Raw genomic sequence first — 25,586 nt, 5'->3', positions numbered from 1 at the left:
CGTTGAGAACCGGTGACCCTGTTGCTTTAAAATATAGGCGTGAGCGGCTGAGCTTTTAAATTGCTGGCTATAGTGAGCAGCCTTGCTCTTACTTCAGCAAACCCTAGCAAATGTCACCCCTTTGACTTGAGCCGGCACAGTGCCAAGTCGTCTGGCGGTGGCGAGACTGGGCTGTGAGTGAGGTGATCTGAGGGAGCGCGAGAGGGGCGCGCCATGTTCGCCCCCCGCTCGGGCTGGGGGCTTGGCTGCCTCCGGCTCGGTCAGCTCCGAGCGTGGGACGGAGAGGCCACCGGGCACTGGGCGCGTCGGGCTTGTCAGGCCTGGATATCTGGCTTAGGTGGGGGCGAGCGCGGGCCCGGGTCCGAGCCCGAGGTCTGTCCGCCTGGCCCCGCGCACCGGACTCTTAAGTCCTGGGCGCTGCAGGTGAGCCCGTTCGGTTGGCTGCGGGCGCAGCTCCCGTGCCACCTGGCGGTGAGGCCTCTGGACCCCCTTACGTATCCTGACGCCGACCGCGTTCTGGTCGCGGTGAGCGGAGTGGAGGGCGGGGCTCAGGACCTGGGCGACCTGCACGTGAAGTACGACGGGGCACTGAAGGAGGTGGCCATTGTGTCTGACACCATTGACCCCCAGGCGTCCGTGGAGGTGATCGCGCCCCTGAAGTTTGGCAAGTGAAGTGATGTGAAAATGGGTTTGGGGCCCAGGGCACACCCAGGACCTCCTTAAATTAGTCCGAAGTGCATTTTTTAATTGGTCCCTTTGGATCTGACTTTCTAACCTAATTTACAGTTGTCCCTTTCGGAAGTTGCCTCTTTTTTCTGTCCTACGTTGAGTTTCCGAGTAGTAGTTACGAATTCGTTTCCCAATTATAGAAATTTTATGAATCGAATGGAAACATGATTTGGAATTCTAAGTGAAATGACATTTGTGGAGCCCGTTATGTTCTCCTTTGGCACTTTGTTCCTATTTCTGTCACTCATTGTACTTTGTCAATAGTAAAGTGGTTTATTTTTTCAGTGGTTTATTTTTCATTGTTTGATAATCCCTTCAATGGTGTGTGGCAGTCCATCTACATTTCCCCTTGCTCACAACCTGGGGTCTGTCCCAAAACAGCCCTGTCTATTGGATTTTCCATTGCTAACCTGGACCAAGTGTTTAGTTTCAAATAGGCACCCAGCTTCTTAACTGATACATCTCCATTCATTTTGGCCTAAGTAAATCTTTTGTTAGTAGCAGGTGTTGTTGTTTTTTGCTTTTTTTTAGCTGAGCCATCCTGCCACCTGTTGGCAGCTCAGCGGCAGCTCAGCTCCGGCCGGGACTCGAACCGGTGACCCTGTTGCTCAGAGCTGGCACTGTTGAGCAAGCTCTTAACCAACTCGGTTGGCCCTCGTTAGTATCAGGTTTTTTTTAAAAAAAAAAAAAACATAGTAAGGCTACCTGGGAAACTTCACTTGATAATACCTGCAAGATATGTTTTCTAGGTATTTGGGTTGTGTGTTATTTCTCAAATGCAAGCCAACACTTTTGTAGGAAAGTCTACCCAGGCTCCTTCCTTCCTGGGACTGAAGGATGAAATTGTTGATGATCATAATAGCAGCTAATGCTTCTATGATCTTTTCTAATCCTTACAATTGTTCTATAAAGTAGATACTATTATTGTCACCGTTTCAGATAAGGAAATTGAAATACAGCAAGTTTCATAAAGTAAATATTTATTGTGGGTGAAAAAATAGAAAAAAAAATCCATGCCTTTATGAAATTTATGTTCTAGTGAGAGTAGATCAAGAAATATGCCTGTTTGCTGTCAGAGATAAAGTGGTGGGACTGGGATTTGCACTGACTGGAGTCTGCAGATCCACTATGCTTTATTGCTTCTCAACATCTAACTAGCTTAGATGAATAAGAGATCCTGACCTCAAAATGTAACAGTCTGGGGTGGGAAGGAAGATCTGCGAATGTATTATTATAGTGCAAAGTAGACTGAGTACTGAAATAGAGATATCCCAAATTTTATGGCAGCACAAATAAAAATAGAACTGCCTGTGTTGGTGTTCCCAAGCCTCATTATTTGTTGATACTTTTTAGAGCCAGAACTTCATTTCCAATTTACTCTTTCCGTGTATCTATTCTATGGGCCCCTCAAATCAATATAATTCAGTTTTCTTCATAATTTACTTGTTCCTCAAGTTTGTCTATACCTGTTTCAGTGAATAGATGAGAGTAATATTACTGTCAATCAATGTCTTGCCTTAACTTCTCTACCGATAGAGATAGTGAGGGCAGAGTATGTTTAGAATCTGTTTCCTTTCTCCATGTCTATCAATGCTGCCTTAGATCAAGTCTTACATTGTAACACAACTGAGTAAAAATTTTGCAGTTATACTTGCATCCATGTAAGTATGGGGTAAAATTGTCTTTGTATTTTAGATTAATCCCTACCAAAATATTGTTTTTATTTTAAATCTTTATAGAGACTGCAAAATACACTACGGTAGAGATTTATTTTTATGCCATAATTATTGAATATGTGGTGTTATACCCCAGTAGTTTGTGTTTGGGGCAACATAGTATTTACTTCTCTAGTCTAGTTTAAGTGAAATCATCAATATTTATTTGAATTAGGTATTAAATGTCAATGTTTTTTATTTTTTATTTTATACAGAGGCACTTAAAGTTACACCTTAAATTGACAGCCAAGGATGCCACCAGTGACTCCTTATTTTCCAATTTTCTTCAGATAATACTGTTATTTATCTACAATTTTGAGGTTTTAATACCATTTAATACTAGGTTTTACAAGTTGTTTCCTTTTTTTATTACCACAAATACCTTTTGATACACCTATATGGTAATATCTTTATTTTTTTAGACATGAAAGGTTAGAGATAGGATTTGAAATACCAAGTAATGATCATATATACTGATCCATGCTACTTCTGCAAAATGCTTTTAATTTGAGGGAGGTTTGGGAACAAATTTTTAAATCTTAATGAATATAAGAGTGTAGGCTCACTGACTTATCCAGTTTACCATAATGACTCTTAACTTGCTGTATTCTTTTTTTTTCTTTTTTTAAGATTTTTTTATTGGGAATTGAAGGGGAACAGCCAAGTTATTCTCTTTCAGTCTTAGTTGTGAAGGGCGCAGCTAGCTCAGCTCCAAGTCCCGTTGCCATCCGGCTGCCCGTCAGCAGCTTGCGGCCGCTCAGCTCAAGGTGCTGTGTCCAATCATCCCATGAGGGAATTGAACCAGAAACCTTGTTGTTAGGAGCATGTGCTATCACCAGCTGAGCCATCCTGCCATCTGTTGGCAGTTCAGCAGCAGCTCAGCTCGGTTGCAGCTCACTGGCCCATGTGGGAATCAAACTGGCGACCCTGTTGCTTAGAGCTCGCGCTGTTAACCAACTGAGCCACTCAGCGGTCCGACCAGCTTGCTATATTCTTAACTGTGTATGCTTTCTCAGTGGGAAAGAAGCTTCTCTTTTCCCAAGAGTGCCTATAGGATTTGGAATTTCTGACCCCTCTTCCCTCCTATATTACTTTCTCTCTTTAGATGATATTAGGCCAACAGAAACTACTTTATTTCTAAAAACTGGCAGAAAAGGGCATTACATTTGGTGTTGTCATGGTGAAGACTCCTTACCTTTAGGGAGAGACTGCTGACAACTGTGCTTTCCCCAGGGTTCAGTAATTATGGACATAAATGAGGAGCTGGATGTCTAGGGGGTACTAAATATGCTTTGGAGCCCATTAACCATGGTACTAACTTGTTTTTTTCTTTTTTCATTTCTAGACTTGAATATCAAGTCATCAGGGTCTGGCTGTATAAAAGTCCAAAATATTGAATGTGATAATTGCAAAATTGAAATGGAGCAGGGGACTAGCATCTTACAGTCTATTAAGGTATAAGCATTTTTTCTAATTTTGTTTCAGTATTATTTTCTTTTAAAATCCTTAAACTATTAACTATGAGCCTATCAAACTAAGCTATTATTCTGAGTATCATTTACTGAGTGTCATTTATTTATCACTCAGAAATTACTTGCAAAAATTTTGCCTTGAAATCAGTTCTGTTCTGAAAGTATAGAGGTTGTAGCAACTTTAAAGTTTTTTTTCTCATATTCCTTTTAGGTTTCATTTTGAAGTGTACAATGAAAATAATAGTACATTTTAAAATATTACGTTAATCACATTTTTAATGTACCAGTTAGCTTATCACTTAAGGATTAAGTAGGTACTTGTGCTAAACAACAAATTATTCATCTTGCTTTGTAATAGCATTTTCATACTTAATTTTCTTAAAATTAGAGTGGCCTTAGCTTGAAATGATTTCAAATACATCTCTGATAGGTGTTAGCTTATTTCTACTAGTACTTCTTAACCTGCATATTCAAAACACAATAGTTTTGTTAACTTTGATGGCTGGTAACTTTGTTGAAGAGAAGTTAGTCATCTGTGCTTCATAATTGCAAAACATTTTATTTTTAGATTCATAAACTAATTAGAATGATTAATGCATTTAAAATTTTTTTGTTATTTGTTTTGTTCCAATCACCTTTATTTGCATACCTGCCTTTAGCATCTGTCCACATGTAAACCATTCCAAATAAATTTAGATGCACAAGTATCAAAAAAGATTAAAGAATACTGTAACATGTCCTTTTAGCACAGTGAGCTGGTTCAAGTTCTTATAAAAGATTACACAGTGACATCTTCATATTGGATGACTACCTGGATGAAAATACCATAGTTCCTTTTTTCCTTAGAAATACATAGTTCACTCATCAATGCTTGAAAATTCATATAAAATATTTTCCTCTGAAGACTCAGAGTGATTTTAAAAAATTTTTTATTAAATTTATTGGGGTGACATTGGTTAGTAAAATTATATAGGTATCAAGTGTATAATTCTATAATACATCATCTGTATATTGCATTGTGTGTTCACCACACAGATGAAGATTCAAAGTCTTAGATTTTCAATTTCCCAATCAAAATTAGAAGCTAGTATTCTGCTGTCATTCATCTTTTGATTTATCTGGCAAGTCTGAAAGATCTTTTTGTCTGTTTTCTTCGTTGTGCCACTGTGGGCATAAAATTAAAAATGGATTCTGAACTTTGGCACTGTTGACATTTTGGTCCAGATAATTCTACATTGTCAGGGGCTGACCTGTGCATTGTAGGATATTCAGCAGCATCCCTACTAAATGCCGGTAGCACACTCCTCAGTTATGTATGACAATGAAAAATATCTCCTCACATTGCCAAATGTCTTCTGGGGGACAAAATCACCTTTAGCTGAGAACTACCATTCTAGGCAAATCCATCAGTCTTCTGTTGTCTTATTTTTTTTCTCTTTTAGCATAGTTGGGCATAATTGATATTAATAAATGATGAAATAACTCCTGGGATAATGAAGTAGCAAAATGTTATTAGACGTATGAAAAATACGAACACAAAGATCCCGTAATGTATTATATTTTAGATTTATGAAAGAGTCCAGTGGACTGATAGGGTAACTTTAAGAGAATGAGTTTTATTTTGTTATTTAAAAAATAAACATTTTCTATTTGTTCTTTGGAACACCTCTAAGAAAGAATAAAAGTTACGAGACATCAGTCCTTACAAATACAACAGCTCAAAAAGAAATTCAAGAACTAAATTTCGGTCCAGTGGATCCTAATGATGTACACCAAGGGTTAAGAGATTTACTCTTGAGATTTTAGGATTTAACGGACTTAAATTCACAAATGGAAACATTTGGTAAAATACCTGGTTTAAGTTTTAAATATGGTATAATAATCATTATTTCAAATTAATGATCACCTATTAATACAAGTTTCTCTTCCACTCATTTTAAGGACTTGAAATATATTTGATCATTGTAATAAAATGTTTATAGCGGAAATAATAGGTACTGTTTACTGAGCCGTTATTATGTACCAGAAAATTTAGCTAAGCCTTCATTTAATTCTTGAATTATCTCCTTTTATCAAGGAAGAAACTGTGAGACACCAAGAGATTGAGGTTCACATAGCTAATAAATTGAGCTAGCTGAGATTTGAAAATGGGTCTTTCTGATTTCCCCCACTCATGCTTTTTCCACCTTTCGTTATTGTCCAAGCAAAATGTATGACAATACTACATTTAACTAAGTAAATTTTTAGGCAGCAGACCCTTAACTCGTTGAATGCCACACATTTGCATTTTAAAAAATACAGCATAGTAGTTTGTTATACTAAATAGTGATTTAAAGCCTTACTTTAATCTGCACTCATTTGGTGAAAGAGGCAGAGTGCAGAGAAGGTGCACTAACTTCTAAAAGCACCAGCCTGGAAACTGCACATAGCATTTCCACTTACATTTTCTTGGCAAAAGCTTAGCAACACCTAAGGGATAAGAGAAACTGGAAAATATCATTTCTTCAAGGGCCCAGCTATACTTTTACTTTGGGGAAAAAAATGGATTTTTGTGGACCTGTAGTGGTTTCTGCCACAGTTGACAAGTGTGAAATCAGCCCCCTCCCCCCTCCTCCCCCCCACACACACTTTTGTTTTGTTTTGTTTTGGTCTGGCAGAGGGGCTAACTGGCCACTGTTTTCATTTGTGCTTAGAAGAATTTTCACTTCCTTCCTTCCAGTTTCAGGGGTATGTTGTGCTAAAAAGTTGAACAGTCAGTGGGCTGTTAACCTAATTGTGAATATATTCTTTAGATGACCCCAGCCATAAGAGTGTGGGTTCTGTTAGGTTATATTTTGTTGTTTTCTAACTGTCTCACCTGATAAAGTTATTTGTCTTTTCTGGTTCTTAGATTTCTTCTGCATAATGGGGAAAATATAATACCCATTTGTCTGAGGTGTGAGGATTAAATAATAGTTCATGAAAAGTATGTGGTGCAAAGAAACTGTCAAATAAGTGGTAAATATCATTGTAATTAATAATGATGAACAATGACAGTGATGTCACCCCCATTTCTGTTTAGTTAGCCAGCTACAGTGATCTTTGATTCCCAAGTTCTTTTACAGTGAAGCTACTGAAACACCCAAGTCACTCTTCTTTTTCTCTTTGAGTCCAGATGGCTTATTTAATCCCTTTAACAGCAGTTGGCATTCTTTTCTGATTGATATTATGATTCCAAACAGTGCATTTCTATTTCCCTGCTTCCTCTTTTGCTGCTTTATTGTTATTTAAAAGGAAATATATAAAATATTGGAAATGTTTTTATTAGTATAAGTCAAATTTATTCTCTCTTTTTCTCTATATGTATTTTTGTATTTGTCTTTCAGAGTCAAAAATTACATATTCAAGCAAGAGGAGGCAAAGTGATCTGTCTGGGAACAGTTTATGGAAATATAGATATTTGTGCATCAGATAAGAGTGTAAGATTGAAACTTTTTTTTTTAGTAATTGCAATTTTACATCAAGTTGGCTTATATAGTGGGTAGGTTCTACAAAATTTGTGGTATAACATTCCTTCTTTAATGCATTTTAGTTCATTAGTAAATTCAAATTCAGGTGATTAAATATTAAACAATTTAAATTTTAGTTTGTGATGTAATACTTTTGACAGTTATTTGGTTCCTTATTTGGAATCAATAGTGTCTTTACTTAATATTTTCATTCTAGTTCTGAAGAGATTTTTATCTTTATGATCATGGATTAAAGTCTTTCATTAAGTAAAACCACTGTACTTGAGAGTAAATTTTTCTTATGTGTTAGGTTTGAGTCTTTTTCCAAGAACTGTTTACTTTGCCTTTAGGGACAATTGAAAGATGAATTTCAAAACTCAACTTTCTTCAGTGTTTTCCACAAGATGGCTCCACTATATTACATTACTGTTCTCCAAAAGCTTTTATTAGCTATTGGGATTTTAGTTGTTATAAGATAGTTTGTATTTTTTAATCAGCTTTTGTTGCTTCCTATGATTTAACATAGTATTAAGAGTAAAGGTATAATTTTGAAGTGTAAGCTGTCACAATTTTTTAGCATGATTTATAATGTTTTAAATCTTTGAGAAACATCTAAGTCACTTGTACAATTTGTGAGGATCTTTTGTTATAAATTTGTTAATTTTCATACTCAGCTTTATTCACAGATTAATTGAATTGAGAGTATGTTTTATAGATACATGGCATAATTAAACAAAGTAGATTATAATACTAATTGTTTCTACTGTTGTCACTTTTATTTTTTATCATCAACCTATGGGAGACTGTTTAAACCCACACATTTAAATTTATCCTTTAAATTAAACTAGGAAAATATTGAAAGACACTGCTTTGCCTTACGTGGCAGCTCTTTTGAGATGGTGTTTAGTTTTACCTCTCAGATTGCTGTGGTCTTGGAGGTGCAAAGAGGAATTAGATAACTTTGCAGCTCCTTCAAACTGTCCTTTAAATGATCTAAGTTACTGGAATATTATGTGTTGACATTCAACTATAAGTATCAAAGAAGAATTTAAATCATCTCTTATTTGCTATTTTGAATATTTTGGCCACTATTTCCACTCATTTTTATTTGTTCTGACTTTCATGGTTTAGTGCATATTTGTTTATTCCTACTTTTTATTATACTATTTTGTTTCTTGCCTAATTGAGTTTTGTGTTGCACTAAAGAATAAGCCTAGGGGGGCCGGCCTAAGAGCTCAGTCAAGAGTGCGAGCTCTGAGCAACAGGGTCACCGGTTCAATTCCTGGCCTAAGCTAAGCTGCCGCTGGGCTGCCAACAGGTGGCAGGATGGCTCAGCTAAAAAAAAAGAATAGGCCTAGGAATTTCCATTTATATATAGCATTAATTTTTAAAGCATAATTCTGATTTTTTGTTTTCTTATATAAAATAAATGCTTTTGAGTTGTTAACTTTTAATATACAACTTTCACAGAAATGTGCTTTGCATATTTGAGAGGCAGCATAGTGAATTGGTTAAGAGCACAGAATTATTGAGAACCAAATTACCTGGATTTGAATCCTGGCTTAGCTATTTATTATGTTCTTTAACTTCAGAGAAGTTGCTTAATCTCTATATGTTCTCCTTTTTTGGAAAAATGGAATAATAGTAATATACTTAACTCAGAGGGTTGTTATGAGTATTAAATTAGTTAATAGACACAAAATACTTAAAACAATGTCCAACACATAGCTAACTTTAACATAGTGTTTATTGTAATGATTATAATAAAGGTAAATAAAAAACAGATAAAAAAGATAATTTGACCAGTCCTAGATCTCCCAGTTAACTTTAGTGAGACTTCGTTTCATTATTCATAAAAACAGGGATGATATTTGTTTTTCCTACTCACCAAGGTTGTGAGAATCAAATGATCACTATAAACATTTAACAGCATTATATTCATGTTATTTTATATGGAATGGCTGTTTTTGAATTGTATCATTAATTTCAGTATCCTGTTTGGTACAGAGAAAAGAGGAATCCATTTTATCTGATTGTTGGATAAATTGATGACATAGTTGTTAGCTGACCTCTCTCTCTTAGTTTGGGCTACAAAGCCACAGTGCTTTCTTAAAACTTGGTTTTCATTATACGTAATGTTGTTTTATGATAACTAAATTTATAAAAAGATTTCCTTCTCATGTGGAAAAGAAAATTAATTTATAGCAATATGTCTGTCAGGAAGGTATTGATTTTTGGATCTACTTTTTAAAAAATTTCTTTAGATAGATATTTCTGTTAATAAGCAAGCTATATACACTTTAACCCAAAGAGTCTGTTTATGACTTTTTGTCCATTAGCATTAATAACTATAAAGCAGAGCCTCACTATTTTGCTGTAAACTGTAGTGTTCTAAGTTTGCTTGTTCTAGTTAGTATCTGGTATTGTGCATTACATGTGGCCCTCAGTAAATTTTGAATTTCTTTCAAATTAATTTTATGTAATGTTTGGTTAAAATAACTATATTACTGTGGTTGGGGAGGTGTTATACTTTCACTTGGTTTCATTTGCTTTGGTGGAGCAGTGGAGGATATTTTTCTAGTCTCCTACAGATTAAAATATTTAGTGTTTAATGAACAAAGTAAATCCTTGACATTTTCCAGATACTCACAAGGAGTCTCTTCAAGGCTTTATTTGATTGTAGGGAGAGTCTAATCAAAAGTGCCCCTTTGCTAATTCAGTTAAGTTTCAAATATTCTTTCAGTGTTTATCTTTTGGTGTTCCCTAAAACAGCCCCACTATCTGTAAAAAGCTAGAGTACTCCTACTTGTCATCTACTTTATGGAAACTTGCAGAATTTGAAACCATGCATACAACTTTTCATAAACTTTGTAGGTAAAGGATGAATTTTATTCAGGAGTTTTATACCTTTACTATAACACTGAAGAATGCAAAACATTTGTATTCTGACAAATTTGAATGTAGGTAAAATAGCTGTCTTTCTTTGACAGAATTATTGAAATTAGATTTAAAGTAAAAATGCCTATAAATCCATAATTAGCTTAAAAGAAACTGTAGTAGATAAGAAGCAATTGGGTGTATGTTGTATTATATGTTTAATAAAAGTCAATTAGAAAAGAAAGTTATGTACTTCAAATCTGTAGGGCAAAGTAGTTCTAATTTGCTTATCATAAGAACCTCAAAGTACTTTTCTTTCTCGTTTCATACTTTTATATGTCTTCTAGTATTTTAGTATTTTTGGAACTCAGTTCTTATTTAAAAATATTTTGAACTTTTAACAGTTTTTGAAGGACATGTTAGGAGTGCATTACACTAATGTCCATGTGTTCAAAAACAGTGGTGTTCTTTCTTTAAACACCCTAGTATAATACTTGATTTTGACCTTGGGCAAAACTGTGGCAAACATTTCTGGTAATTCAGTTTTTATGTCAACAATTTTATATTAATATTCACTTTATACTTTAAAAAAATGCTTAAAATACTATAAAATGATTTGGAATCCTAAATTAGTTATCTTCATTTTACATTGTGCTCAATATTTGAGACATAAATATGCACTAAATTTTGTTAGGGAAACTTAGGAATAAATACAAAATTCCTTTCATTTTGTTTAATGGCAACCTACTGTCTTATTAGATGTAAAGTAGAAAAATTCTAGAAATAATAGCGTATTCACTACATTAACAGATGAAAGGAGAAAATATCATGATGGTCTAATAAAACCAGATAATTTATGTGCTAAAATTCAAAACCCATTCATGATTTAAATAGCAACAACAATGAAACAAATTTGAAATATAAGAGAACTTCCTTAATCTGATAAAAGGTATCTATAGCAAACAGTCATACTCAGTGATGCAATGTTGTAAACTTTCCCTCTGAGAACAGGAATAAGATAAGGATGCTTGCTATCCCCTGGCTTCTGTACATCACTGAATTGGAGGCCTGAGCCAGATTGTAAGGGAGGAAAGATCAGGAAAAACAGTATTAATGTAAGGATGGGAGGGGAAAAAATGAAACTATCACTTATAGACAATATAGTTATGCATGTAGAAAAATGTTTTAAATTCAGGTAAATTATTAGAATTAGTGAGTTTAGTGAAGTTGTTGGACTTAAGGTCAAATATAAAAGCCGACTAAGGTAAAATAAAGTTAATAAATATGTCCTTTATAAGAGCACTTAGAAAATATCATATAGGAATAAATTTAACATAAGATGATGGAGAACTCAACATAGAAGATATAAAACATTATTAAGAGAAATTAAAGAAGATCTAAGTAAATGAAGGAATATAATGGGTCTATTCCACATTCCACAGAGATTACAGTGTTGCTTACAATCTTCTAACAAATTTAGGGAGTCAAAATCAATAAAGTGGATGCGTAGCTTTTTTGCAGTTGCCCACAAATTCTGTAGGTATCATTTTGACTTTTTACCAATGTTTGTTTTATAATGAACTGATTTGAGTCTTTCTCTTACTAGACTGTGACCATAAATAAACTGCAGGGAAGTTCTGTTAATATATCTACTGAAGATGGTTTGCTGAAAGCCAAGTATCTTTATACAGACTCGTCATTTCTATCTTCTGCTGCTGGGGATATTACATTAGGAAGTGTTCATGGTAAGATGACAAATGCCTAATGTGTCTCAGACTTTCCACATAATATCAGTTTTAAGAGATGACTCTGTTTCTCTGTAGTTGAAAGATCTGCCACTAGGAAGTTGGCCTTCTAAGTAATTAATTGCAGATTAACCATCTTTTAAAAAACTCATAAAATAAAATGACCTATAAGTTATTAATTTTATTTTGACAAGAAATTGAATATTGGGCTGTTATACATGCAGGTAATAATAATTCTATGCATTTTTAGTGCATTTCCTTATAAAAGGAAACAAACTATAAGGAAATATATGCAGGAGATATTCAGAGGACAGCACAATGAAATAAAAGCAGTGTTAAAAATAAAGATGGGTTTTGAGTGGTTGCTTTTATGTTATGATAAGAAAGTTAAGGATTAAATAAATAAATGAAACATTTGTGTAGAATCTAATAATAGAAACTCCGTGATGCTATATTGATTAAAATGTTTTATGTGTATTAGTACTAACTTGCCAGGAGGGAGTGGAATCAAATATTCAAACTATTGAAAGAGAGAAATTACCAGCCAAGAATAATATATCCAACAAAGTTATTCTTTAGATATGAAGGAGAAGTAAAGACCTTTCCAGACATACAGAAGCTGAGGGAATTTTCCACCACACAGCATGTATTACAGGAAATACTGAAGGAGGTTATTCTACCTGAAACAAAAAAACAAAAGGATATAAACTATGAGTAAGATGACTAACAAACAGACAGAGGCACGAAATGACAACCCCTATACAGAACAGGGCGCTGTACACTTAAACATAACATAAAGGGTAAAGGAGATTAAAAAAAAAGATTTGCTACTGTAACTCAGAAGTGCACTCACAGCATAAATAGGGATAATTTGTGACAACAAAAACCATAAAAGGAGAGAATGGTAAAGGTCTGAATTTGCAAAGAGGAATGGAGTTAAGCATGCTGAAGAAAAATGACTACTATATATATGAAACTTTCTTTTACATAAACTTGATGGTAACCACTCCAAAAAAAAAAAAATCCAGAGGTACATAACATAAAAAAAAGAGGGAATGGAAGAAAAAAATTCATAGAATACCACCAAACTAAAATAACAAACAGAAACACAAAGGGAGAGAAACAACGGAGACACTGAGCTACCAGAGAACAAAAGATCAAGTGGCTATAGGAAATCCTCATATATCAATAATCACCCTAAACATAAATGGACTGAACTCACCAATAAAAAGGCACCGAGTAGCAGATTGGATCAAAAAGCAAAACCCAACCATATGTTGCCTTCAAGAGACACATCTCAGCTACAAGGACAAATATAGATCGAAATTGAAAGGGTGGAAAATGATACTCCAAGCAAATGGCATCTAGAGAAAAGTGAGTGTAGCCATACTTATATATGACAAAACAGACTTCAGGTCCGGCCGAGTGGCGTGTTGGTTAAGAGCTGGCTTGGGTCACCAGCTCTGAGCAGCGGGGCCCCGGTTCGGATCCCACATGAGGGCCAGTGACACTGACCTCTACAGCTAAGGTGGTGAACAACAGCTGGAGCTGGGCTGCCATGAGTCGCTGGCAACAGCTGCAGACCCTGCTGCAGTGGGCTGCCATAAGCTATCATGTGTGGCCAGCAGCCAGTGTGAGCGGCTGGCAGCTGGCGTGAGCTGCCAAGAGCTGCTGTGAGTGGCCATCCAGAGGCCGGTGACCGATCTACCTCACCTGGGAAGAGCGCAATGATAATACCAACATGGGCCAGTGAAGCAACCTCCTCCACAACTAGACTGAAGAACAAAAGGACAGCAATTTGTCTGTTCCCCTTCCCCTGATTCCCCAGCGTTGTTCCCCTCCCTCAATTCCCCAGTAAAATCTTTAAAAAAACAACAACAGACTTCGGGATAAAAATGTCTATCTTTTGGACATTTCATAATGATAAAGGGGACAATACACCAAGAAGACATAACACTTATCAATATATATGTTCCCAGTCAGGGAGCACCAAAATATATAAATCAACTACTAACAGAACTAAAGGGAGAATTTGACAAAAACACAATTACAACAGGGGACCTAAATATGCCATTGTCAGCTAAGGATAGATCATCCAAATAGAAAATCAATAAGGAAATATCATCCTTAAATGACACATTAGACCAAATGGACATAATTGATATTTACAATAATTGACCCTAGAATGCCGTATTTTTCTAGTGCACATGGAACATTCTCAAGAATAGACCATAGTTTGGAATACAAAACAAGCCTCAAGAAATTTAAGAAGATTGAAATCATATCAAGCATGATCTCTGACCACAATACTTTGAAATTGGAGATAAACTGCAAAAATGAAGTGGGAGAAACCCATATGTGGAAATTAAAAAACATGCTGCTAAAGAATGACTGAGTCAAAGAAGAAATAGGAGAGATCAGAAGATACATAGAAACAAACGAGAATGAAAAAACATCATACCAAAATTATTGGGATACTGTGAAAGCAGTATTAAGAGGGAAATTTATATCATTACAGGCCTAGCTCAGAAACAAGAAAAATCCCAAATAAACAACCTAGCATTACATCTTAAACAACTAGAAAAAGAAGAACTAATGAAACTCAAAGTTAGCAGAAGGAAGGAAATAATAAAAATTAGAACAGAATTAAATGAAATAGAGAACAAAGAGACAACAGCAAAAAATTATGCAACAAAGAACTGGTGGTTTGAAAAGATTAACAAAAGTTTAACCCCTGGCAAGACTCACTAAGGAAAAAAAGAAAAGACACAAAATCAGAAATGAAAGCAGAAAAGTTATGATGGATATCACAGAAATACGAAGGATCATACAAGAATACTATGAAGGACTATATGCTACCAAGTTCAATAACCTAGAAGAAATGAACAAGTTTTTAGAAATATAACCTTCCTAGACTGAATCATGAAGAATGGAAAATCTAAATAGACCTATCAACAGTAAGGAAATTGAAACAATCATACAAAACCTTTCCAAAAGCAAAAGTCCCCAAGACCAGATGGCTTCACTAGTGAATTCTACCAAACATTCAAAAATGATTTAATACCTGTCCTCCTCATACTCTTCTAAAAATTTGAAGAAGCAATGTTCTCTCTAACTCATTTTATGAGGCCAAGATTTCCCTGATTCCCAAACCTAGTAAGGATAACACGAGATAATTACAGACTAAATTCTCTGATGAATACAGATGCAACAATCCTAAACAAAATACTAGTAAATCAAATATACAACAATACATTAAAAAGATAATACATCACAATCAAGTGGGGTTTGTTCCAGGAGCGCAAGGATGGTTCAGCATATGCAGATCGATGAATGTGATACACCACATAAACAAAATGAAGGATAAAAATCATGATGATGTCAATCGATGCAGAAAAAGCATTTGACAAGATACAACATCCACTTATGATTAAAACAATAAAATGGTATAGAAAGAAAGTATCTCAACATAATAAAGGCCATATACAACAAACCCTCAGCTAATATAATGGTGAAATACTGAAAGATTTTCCTCTAAGATCAGGAATATGACAAGGATGCCCTCTTTCACAAGTGTTATTCAACATAGTCTTGGAAGTGCTAGCTAGAGCAATCAGGCAAGAGGAAGTCATCCAAATTGGGAATGAAGAAGTTAAATGTCACTTTTGGCAGATGACATGGTTCTTTGTATAGAAAACCTAAAGACTTCACTAAAAAACTATTAGAAGCAGTAAAAAAAATACAGTAAATTTGCAGGATACAAAATCTGTACAAAATTCTGTTGTGTTTCTATATTCTAACAGTGAAATTTCATAAAAAGAAATGAAAAAAAATTCATTTTGCAATTGCAACAAAAAGAATAAAATCCTAGGAATGAACTTAACAAAGGATATAAAGACCTACACACTAAAAACTATAAGACTATCAAAAGAAATTGAAGAAGACACAAAGAAATGGAAAGGTATGTTCATGGATTGGAAGAATCGATATAGTTAAAATGGCCATATTACCCAAAGCAATAGACAGATTTAATGCAATCCATTCAAAATCCCAATGGCATTTTTTAAAGAAATAGAACAAAAAAATCATCATATTTGTATGGAATCACAAAAAAACCTGGGTAACCAAAGCAATCCTAAGAAAAAAGAACAAGGCTGGAGGTATCATACTCCCTGACTTCAATTTATACTACAAAGTGATAATTAAAACAATATGATATTGTCCCAAAACAAACAGACAAATGGAATAGAATTGAGAATCCAGAAATAAACCCACATATATATGGGCAAATAATTTTCAACAAAGAAGTAAAAAACATACACTGGAGAAAAGACAGCCTCTTCAATAAATGGTGCTGGGAAAATTGGAAAACCACGTGCAAAAGAATGAAACTAGACAGCTGTCTGTCACTGTGTACCAAAATTAACTCAAAATGGATCAAACAACTAAACATAAGACCTGAGACAAATTGCATAGGAGAAAGCATAGGTACTAAACTTATGGACCTTAGGTTCAGAGAGGATTTAATGAATTTGACCTCAAAGTCAAGGAAAGTAAAAGCAAAAATAAATGAATGGGACTATCTCAAACTAAAAACTTCTCCACAGCAAAAGAAGCCATAAGCAAAATAGAGGCAACCAACTGAATGGGAAAAGATATTTGCAAACAACACCTCTAATAAGGAGCTAATATCCAAAATATATAAAGAACTTGTACTCAACAAGTAAACAGTCCAATTAAAAGATGGACAGAGGTCCTGAACCGACGCTTCGAAGAAGACACACAAACAACCAACAGATATATGAAAAGATCTCAACTTTACTAGTTATTAGGGAAATGCAAATCAAAACCACGATGAGATACCACCTCACACCTGTTAGATTGGCTATTATCAACAAGACGAGTAATAAAAAGTATTGGAGAGGCTGTGGAGAAAAGGGAACACTCCTCATACACTGCTGGTGGGAATGTAAGTTGGTGCAGCCACTATGGAAAACAGTATGGAGGTTCCTAAAAAAAATAATAATAGAATTACCTTATGACCCAGCAATCCCTCTTCTGGGTATCTACCCAAAAAATCTGAAAACATTTACCTGTAAGGATATACTGGGGGTACCAAAAAAAATGTATACAAGTGGACACTTTGGTCAATGTTGCTCAAGCAGTAGTTCGCCATAATCAGAAGTGTCTGAACGCTGATGGTAACCACTTTGAGCACCTCATGTAATTGCACAAGTCAAATGTGACTTGCATTCATCTTTTGTTAGTGGTATATATTGAGTATTATAATTTTTATACAGTTCTCCTTTCTTAAAATGTGTATACATTTTTTGGCACCCTCTGTATGTACACCTGTGTTCACTGCAGCGTTATCACAGTGGCCAAGACATGAAATAACCAGAGTGCCTCTCAATACATGATTGGGTGTAGAAGATGTGGTATATACAGGTATATATACAATGGAATATTACCCGACCATAAGAAAAGATGAAATAACTGCTATTTGTGACAACATGGATGGATCTTGAGAGTATCATGCTAAGCAAAATAAGTCAGGAAAAGTTGAGAATCACATGATTTTACTCATGTGGCATATAAAACAGAAAGCAACAAACAAGACAAACAAATAAAAAAATTAGACACAGACAACAGTTTGGTGGTTACCAGAGGGTAAGGGGTGAGGGGGAATGGTATAAGAGGGAAAGGGAGGTCAAATATATGGTGATGGAAGAACTGACTGGGTGGTAAACACACAATGCAATATATAGATGATGTGTTAAAGAAATGTACACTTGAAATCTATGTAATTTTACTAACTAACGTTACCCCAATAAGTTTAATTATGATTTAAGAAGAGTTCATTCCTTAGCCTTTGTAAAACCTTTTATGTTTACTGATTTAATATGAAGCCTAATACCTTTCCTTGAGCAGTTTAAATCTGGGTCAGACCTAGATCCTCTTTTGGACTGTTATCTCGGGTTGTGTTTCTTGAGAGCAGATTCTGAGATGGAAATTAGAGTGCAACAAATTTACTAGGGAGGCTTTTGGGACCAATTCCATGCAATGGAAGGAAGCCCAACTTCCATGAAAGTAGGTGGACTCAGTCTTAACACCCCCCAGAGAGAGCTCTGAAGCTGGGATGTCCTCAGAATTGTCTCAAGTTCAGGTGAGGGGAGTTGGACCTTTATATCCCCAATCATTAGATGCAAGCTGCCCCGGGAAGGAGTATGATCTTGGGCCGAGATCTTGGGTTCTCTTCATTTGAGACAATTCTCTAAGAGGGCTGACAGCTGATGGCTGTCTGCCAGCAGTACTCTCAAATAAGCCCTTTAATTTCAAAGGGTATTCTGGATCATAAATCATAACACCCACTATAGTTGTATTTATTGATTCATTCAACACATTTATTGATCACCTACTTTGTGCCAGATTTTCAGACTCTAGGGATACAAAATTGAGCTGGAGATACCTATTCTTAAAGAACTCAGAGTCTAGTGGAGGGATTAAATGTCATCTTCCTTATTTATAATATTAGTACAGCAGAGAGAAGAAGGGGAAGGGAAAATTTGATCCAGTTGCCATTGTAGAAATATTTCCATCCTGTTTAACCCTCGCTCTGGTTTTTCAGTGGCAGTAAGTATATAAAAGAGAGAGAGAAGAAAGAAACCCTCATTTCTTGGTCACTCACCAGTGCGTATCTACTTTTTTTAAATCACCCTTCAGATAAGCCTGTTTCTTGCTTCCCCCTTCCATACCACCTCTTTTTACATCCTGGTTCTGAGGGATATGAACATGCTACTAGAGTTTGGAGTTTGGAATTCGGAGATGGGCTGGGTATGGAAAATCAGGCCATGTTCTAGCTCTGCATGCTGCATGTTGAGAAGAGTGCAGTCATGCTGGTGAAAGGAAGTCCTTATGTCCTAGCTTCTGGGATTTAGTAGGGAGAGATATATCCAAAGGATCATTCCAAGCTGGAACTCTGATTATATATTCTAGTGAATTCTTTGTTATAAATGGTGATGGTTGTATAACACAAATGAGGTATACAGTTTGGCTATATTTGAACAAACTAGCTTGGGAATCTTAAAACACATTTTTATGGAAAAATATGTTGCTACTTCTAAATCTCTAATTTACAGAAAATAAATTAGAGATTTGGAGAATACATGCATTCTAAGACCCGCCTGTTCAGGATTTATTTAGTTTGGCTTCTTTTTTCTTAAGCAAGGCTTAAACTGATATTTTTTTTTCAGGTAGATTTTTAAAAACCCAACATACAGATGTGATATAAAGCCAGTTATACCACAGATATGATGACAGTCACTGTCTTTTGATAGATTTACCAGGTATATGAGTTTGGAGCCCTGGTGTCAGAAGGGGGATGGGTGGTGGTTTGAAAGCAAACATGTGTTGAATACCTAACTGGGCCAGCCCCTTTCACCTAAGAGATAACTGCATGTTTACAAATGAAGAAAACAAAATTTAGAAATCTAATTGTTTGCTCTCAATTAGAAGTCAATTAGTGCAAGAGCAAGGATTTGATCCAAGTTTCTTGATGATTTTCTAGGAAATGTTTTTAAACAGTGTTCAACAAATTTGTGTACATAGTCGTGGTGAACTTCTTGATTGCAATAGAAATTGCTTTGAGGGCTTGCTGCCGCACTCTAGGGATGTTTCCTCTAGGCAGACAGCACTGCAACACAGATACACCGCTTCAGCTATGCTCTGTATTGTAAACTCCAGTTTCAGGATCATTTATTATGCCTTATGACACCTGGCACAACATGTGGATGTCTGTGTTCAGCTTAGCTTCATGGAGGCATTCACTTCATTCCATAAAAGTGATGCTGTCTTCAGTCTATGGCTTCTAAGGCTTCCACGAAAGTTCTTGTCTGTGTTTTCTATTTGGCCCTATGCCCTAATGGCAAACTAATAATTACTGCTAGATACTTAGAGGATGCCCAGTAATGAGGAAAGGGATAATGAAAGGAGTAATATGTTTTTTCTGGACTTGCAAAGTGACCCCTATGTATAGAGAAGAAAAAAACCTATCCTAAATATTTTTCCAAATGAAATTTTAAGTATAACTAACTATATTTTCTAGGTAAGAAAATGAGTAAGTGAATTGACTAGTAATATTTACTATTTATAAGGTTGATTGTATCACATTTACTAAGTATGTGTGCCTTGTAATATGAAAGAAACTAGTTTATTTTTATTATTTTTATGTTTTTAAGATTTTATTGGGGAGTTGGGGAAGGGCAACAGTGTTGGGGGAATTGGTGAAGGGGAACAGCCAAGTTGTTGTCCTTCAATCTTAGTTGTGGAGGGTGCAGCTAGCTCAGCTCCAAGTCCAGTTCTCATCCCGCTGCCCTTCAGCAGCTCGCGGCTGCTCAGCTCACAGTGCCGTGTTCAATCTTAGTTGCAGGTGGCATAGCCCACCATCCCATGTAGGAGTCGAACTGGCAACCTTGTTTTTAGGAGCACGTGCTCTCACCAGCTGAGCTGTCCTGCCACCTATTGGCAGCTCAGCAGCACTCAGCTTGGACGCGGCTCACTGGCCCATGTGGGAATCAAACCGGTGACCCTATTGCCCAGAGCTCGCGCTCTTAACCAACTGAGCCACTCGACCAGCCCAAGAAACTAGTTTATTGATTCAGTAAATATTCCTCACTCTTCTAGCACTGGGACTCTAGTGAAGAATAGGTACTTGGATAGTTTGTCTTTAGGTATAAAATTTTATAACAGTTTACAGTCTTGATTTCCTTCTAAATTATCAAAAATTAGATTCTATGTGGAGTACATTTTATTCTGCCACTTGAATATTTATGATTTTTGAAGAATTCTATAGATGTGTATGTAAGATACATATGTATTTACATGTATTCTACTAAATATACTTTGGGGAAATAAATATATATATATATGTATGTATATATATATATATATATATATATATATATATATATATATATATATATATATACAGTAAAACCTTGGATTGCAAGTAACATGGTTTGCGAGTGTTCCGCAAGACGAGCAAACATTTCTAATACATTTTAACGTAAACAAGCATTGTCTTGCAATACAAGTAGTTTGTTTCCAAAACGAATTATGCTCACAAACCAAGCTATTAATGTGTGTGTGTGTGTGTGTGTGTGTGTGTGTGTGTGTGTGTGTGTGTGTGTATTCTCTTGACTCCTTGAGAGAGAAAGAAAAGCTTCCTTGAAATGGTATTATTTATAACAATTTAAACAAATTAATTAGGTTTAATATGTAAGAGTACTCATAATATTTATAATTGTATTTTATATTTAACTTACTTGGAATAAGTGACTAATGAATAGAACTGCATTTTAAATATTTAGATTCCCTGTATAACTTAGAGTCCTATTTTAGGTTCTTTGGGGGAACATACCTTGCTTGATAAATAAATTGCTGAGTATTAGTTCTCTCATTTTCTCAGTACTTCAAAAGTCCTTTGTTCCCCAAAGATTTGGCAATATGTACATGCTTAAACTCTTTTTTCAGTAACTACTTTGGATTTTAGAAACTTTCACAGAACTTACATTAACTATACAAACACAGTTGATAACTTTGATAACACTGAGGATTTCATAAAGAAATGTCACAATTTGCTTTAAGAAGGTCATGTATAAATCTGTCTTGTGAATTTAGAAAGTCAAAAATAATATAAAATTTTAAAAGAAAGAAAGTTTTGGGGAAATGCTTTGTTCAAATTATAGTATTTATCCTTAAGTCCATTGTGAAGTTTTGGTTTGATTATCATTTTGACATGATAATGTTATGTTAATATTGAATCTGGACTTAAAACTTTTTAATATGAAATACTAGAAAGGAATTACAGCTTCCTTTGTGGTACAGAGAGCATAGATTTTTTTTTTTCTAGGATTTAGACATGTGATACTAACTGTTGCTATTCCATGCAGTGTTTGGACTTGGCTCAGCTCCTTGGAGGGACTTGGCTCCTATAAAGGTGGTGCCGTCTTCAGTATGTGGCTTCCAAGCTTCCACGAAAGGAACAGAGATTGTAGAGGATCATGTACGAAGTTTCAGAAACCAAGCTTAGAAGTGTATACATTACTTCTGCCATATATTTTTAGCTAGAATATTTTCAAATGACTTTATCTAACTAAGAGGCTGAGATACAGAGTTTAGCAGTTTTCTAAGGAAGGAGAAAAGCACACAAATATTAGTGGGCACTGATAGTCTTTGTCATACAAGCATGTTATATTTATAATTGCTCTTTCTGAAACTTCTATGAGTTCCTCATTTTTTCACCCTCTTGGCATTCTCCAGGATTTCATCCATGTTTCATTGTTCTTTCCCTTCTTTCTTTTCCTTGGGCATCTTATATACTTTGGTGTCTTAACTACCCTTGTATTCTAATGATTCACATCTATAACGCTAGCCCCAACTTCCAACTTATACATCTATCAGCTTGGTAGACATAGCCATTTGGATCTTTACAGGAATCTCAAACTCAACATTTCTAATTTCTTTTCACCTACTTTTCCAGCCCCCCCCCAACGCATCCATAATGTGTTTCTCCATTTTTATTTCCATTTGCAATTTCTGATAATTACCATGTAACTGACTCCCGAAGCTATAAATCTAGAAATAATACAGGCATACCTTAGAGATGTTGCAGGTTTGTTTCCAGACTACCGTAATAAAGTTAGTATCGCAATAAAGTGAGTTGTAATCTTTTTGCTGGTGGAGTATATCTTTCTTCAGTTTGTAAAAAAAGAAGAAGAAGAAAAAAAATATATATTTATATATATATCACCTGTGAAGCACAATAAAGCGAAGTGCAATAAAATGAGGTGTAACTGTACTAACTTTGTTTCTCACACCTTCCGCATCTAATCAATCACCAGGTTTAGGTCAGTTTTGTCACCTAAATGTTTCTACAATTTATCCCATGTTTTTCTTTCTAATTTCTACTGTTCTATTTCAGATTCTTGCCATCTCTTGTCTCAACTCAAACAATAACTTTGCTTCCAGTCTCGCCTTCTTCAAATCTATCCTCACTATAGCTATGGTAATTTATTAGAAATGTGTGTCGAACATGGTATTCTCTTCCTCAAACCTTTTCCTTGTTGCCTCAGTGACCTGGCTAATTTACCACTTCCCTCTTCTGACCCTGTGCTTTGTCTTCCAGAATTACATCATCTCTTAATTTTTCCTTTATACATTCTTACTTGTTTTATACTTCTGAGTCATTGATCAGAGCCTTTGAGACTACTGATTATTCTGTTTATAGTCTTCCTAAAATGCCTCTCTCAGTTTTATCGCATTGAATTTTAGTAGTCTTTCAGTACTCAGCTAAAGCACCCTCTCATCTCTGGCCTTCCACTGACCAGTAAATTCTTGCCTCCTTATAAACTCCTCAAGAGCAAAGATCATACTTTATTCATCTCTATATTCTTTGCATTTAGCACTCTGCCTTGCAAATAGCAAGTTCCTCCCTTCCTGCCTCTCTTGCCCCCCACAAAAAAACACACAAAAAGGATTTAACCATTAAGGATAGTTGATTGCTCTGTTTGGATTGTGAGAGTGCATGTGCTGTTTTAACCATAATCACATTTCTTTTATTGAAGAAAAGTAAACTAATATTTATCTTTAAATCGATATCTTATTTTTCCCTCTGACCATGCTAGAATGAAGAGTTGCTAGCTAAGGAAAACTATATATTTTCTCAAACACTGGGGTTTTTGGAAAAGTTGTATAACTTGGGAGTAGATTAAGCACACATAGTTATTACAGACCATATGGCATCTGCTTTATTGGAAACAAGGCCTTTACAAAGATCAACTCCTCTCAAATCAAATACTTGATTTCTTTATTGTTTTCAGTGATTGGAGATTAAATAGGTGAAAACAAAATAGAAAAAATTGTGTTAGTAATGCCCATTTGGTTGATTAGTGTATTTTTAAATATTCCACAAAGTACTTGAGGTAAGAGGTCCATTTTGTATATTCTAATGACTGGGATATTTCTGTTTAGGGTAGAAACTTTCTAAAAATTTCGATTGATTTGAAAATATATTTTTTGTTTATTGCTTTAAAAATCCTTTAGCATTGACAAATATTCTGAAATATTCTTAATATTTACAAATATTTCTTCTTTTCATAGTTTTCTTGTTGTATCATGCTTTTGCTATACTGAACTCTAACATTCAAGAAGATACAGTCTGAAACTATAGGTCTCATTATAATATGAAGTAGTCCTCATTCTTCGATGAATTTAAAACTTTTATGGCTCTAAAACCCATTACTTTCTTGAGATTGCTTTACTTTCATCATGAGCACTAATGATATGCTCTTTAAGAAGATTGTATTTCCATTAAAAAATAGTTTTTACTGCATTCATTGAAGATTAGTATAAGATAATAAAGCTCATTTGCCTTGCCAAGTGGGTGACCAGACTTACTAGCTAAATGACTGACTGTAAAATTATGTCATAGTTCCTTACTAATAGCTAAAATCACAAATGTTAGGGTCTGCATCTTGATTTTGAAGTGTTCAGGAGGTGGAAGCAGTAAAGAGAATTCTGAGTGGAAGCATCTTCTGTCTCGCACAGGGTTAATTGTCTTAAAGCATGGTTTTTGTGTATTGTTTTCCATCTTGAAGTTCCTCACTGACTCCTTCAGTGTAGGATAAAGTCAATAGACTAGCATTGCATAGTTCTGCTACAGATTGCTTTTCCAAACTAAATTTGAACATTTGTTCAAAAAGTAATAGTATTTACTATTACGTACTCGGCACTATGCGAAGCTCTCAAAATATAATGCTACATAAGACACGATCCCTGTCCTCGTAGACTTGCTAACTGATCTGCATGATGTAAACAACATGTATAGATCTGCCTTTTTACCTTTGTTTATGTAATTCTTTTTCCCAGAAAATCCTTCTGTCTCAGCATATTCAAAAAAGTCTCAGCAAATTTTCAATGGACTTGTAACAGCTATACACATGTACGATGTCAGAGGGATAGTAGATTGGGGGAGGGGGTTATCACTTTGTGAGGGGTGTAAATGTTTATTACATTGTTTTTGTACACCTGAAACTACAACAACAACAAAACAAACAAACAAACAAAAGTAAGCCACCCAAGGGGGAAAAAGTTTTACCCATGTTTCAAATCATAGCTTTGGTGATATCTCCAATATAACTATTCTTCCTGTGCATGTCAGGTGATTTTTGTCTCTTTCCTCTGAGTGGCTGTGGCACAGTAATTTGTACTGTTAACTTATGATGTTAACTTATAATTATTAATCCATACTAATTTTTAACTTTTCATGTGTGCATCTCCCCAGATAACCTATAAGCTTTGGAATGACTGGTCAGTCCTCTGTCCCCTCCCTCCCCCAATGGTTCATGTCCCTCCCACTTGCAAAATACACTCCCTTCCAGGGACCCGAAAAGTCTCATCCCATTATACATCACCTCAGAGTTCAGAATCTCTACATCAAAATCAGATTCTGTGTAGATGAGGCTCCTCAGATGGAGTTGCTTACGTAGAACTCCTTAAGTA

At 35.3% G+C, this 25,586-nt stretch overlaps 1 protein-coding gene across 6 annotated transcripts in view; it reads left to right on the top strand.

The window, feature by feature from the left end:
* Positions 1 to 39: 39 nt before the first annotated feature.
* Positions 40 to 25,586, top strand: part of FAM185A (family with sequence similarity 185 member A) — a 74,711-nt gene continuing 49,164 nt past the window's right edge. For 5 of the 6 annotated variants that reach the window (XM_019655125.1, XM_019655120.1, XM_019655122.1 and 2 more), the window contains exons 1-4: positions 40 to 664; positions 3,790 to 3,899; positions 7,282 to 7,374; positions 11,888 to 12,026. In XM_019655125.1, coding sequence (XP_019510670.1) covers positions 214 to 664; positions 3,790 to 3,899; positions 7,282 to 7,374; positions 11,888 to 12,026 — 793 coding nt within the window. In that variant the 5' untranslated portion in view covers positions 40 to 213. The remainder of the gene's footprint in view (positions 665 to 3,789; positions 3,900 to 7,281; positions 7,375 to 11,887; positions 12,027 to 25,586) is intronic. The other variant, XM_019655121.1, reaches the window with a different exon arrangement.

This window comes from Hipposideros armiger, unplaced genomic scaffold (assembly GCF_001890085.2).
Source record: "Hipposideros armiger isolate ML-2016 unplaced genomic scaffold, ASM189008v1 scaffold_236, whole genome shotgun sequence".
In the NCBI taxonomy this organism is placed as follows: Eukaryota; Metazoa; Chordata; class Mammalia; order Chiroptera; family Hipposideridae; genus Hipposideros; species Hipposideros armiger.
Note: the sequence above shows the minus strand (reverse complement) of the source record. Positions and strands in the feature narration are given on the sequence as shown.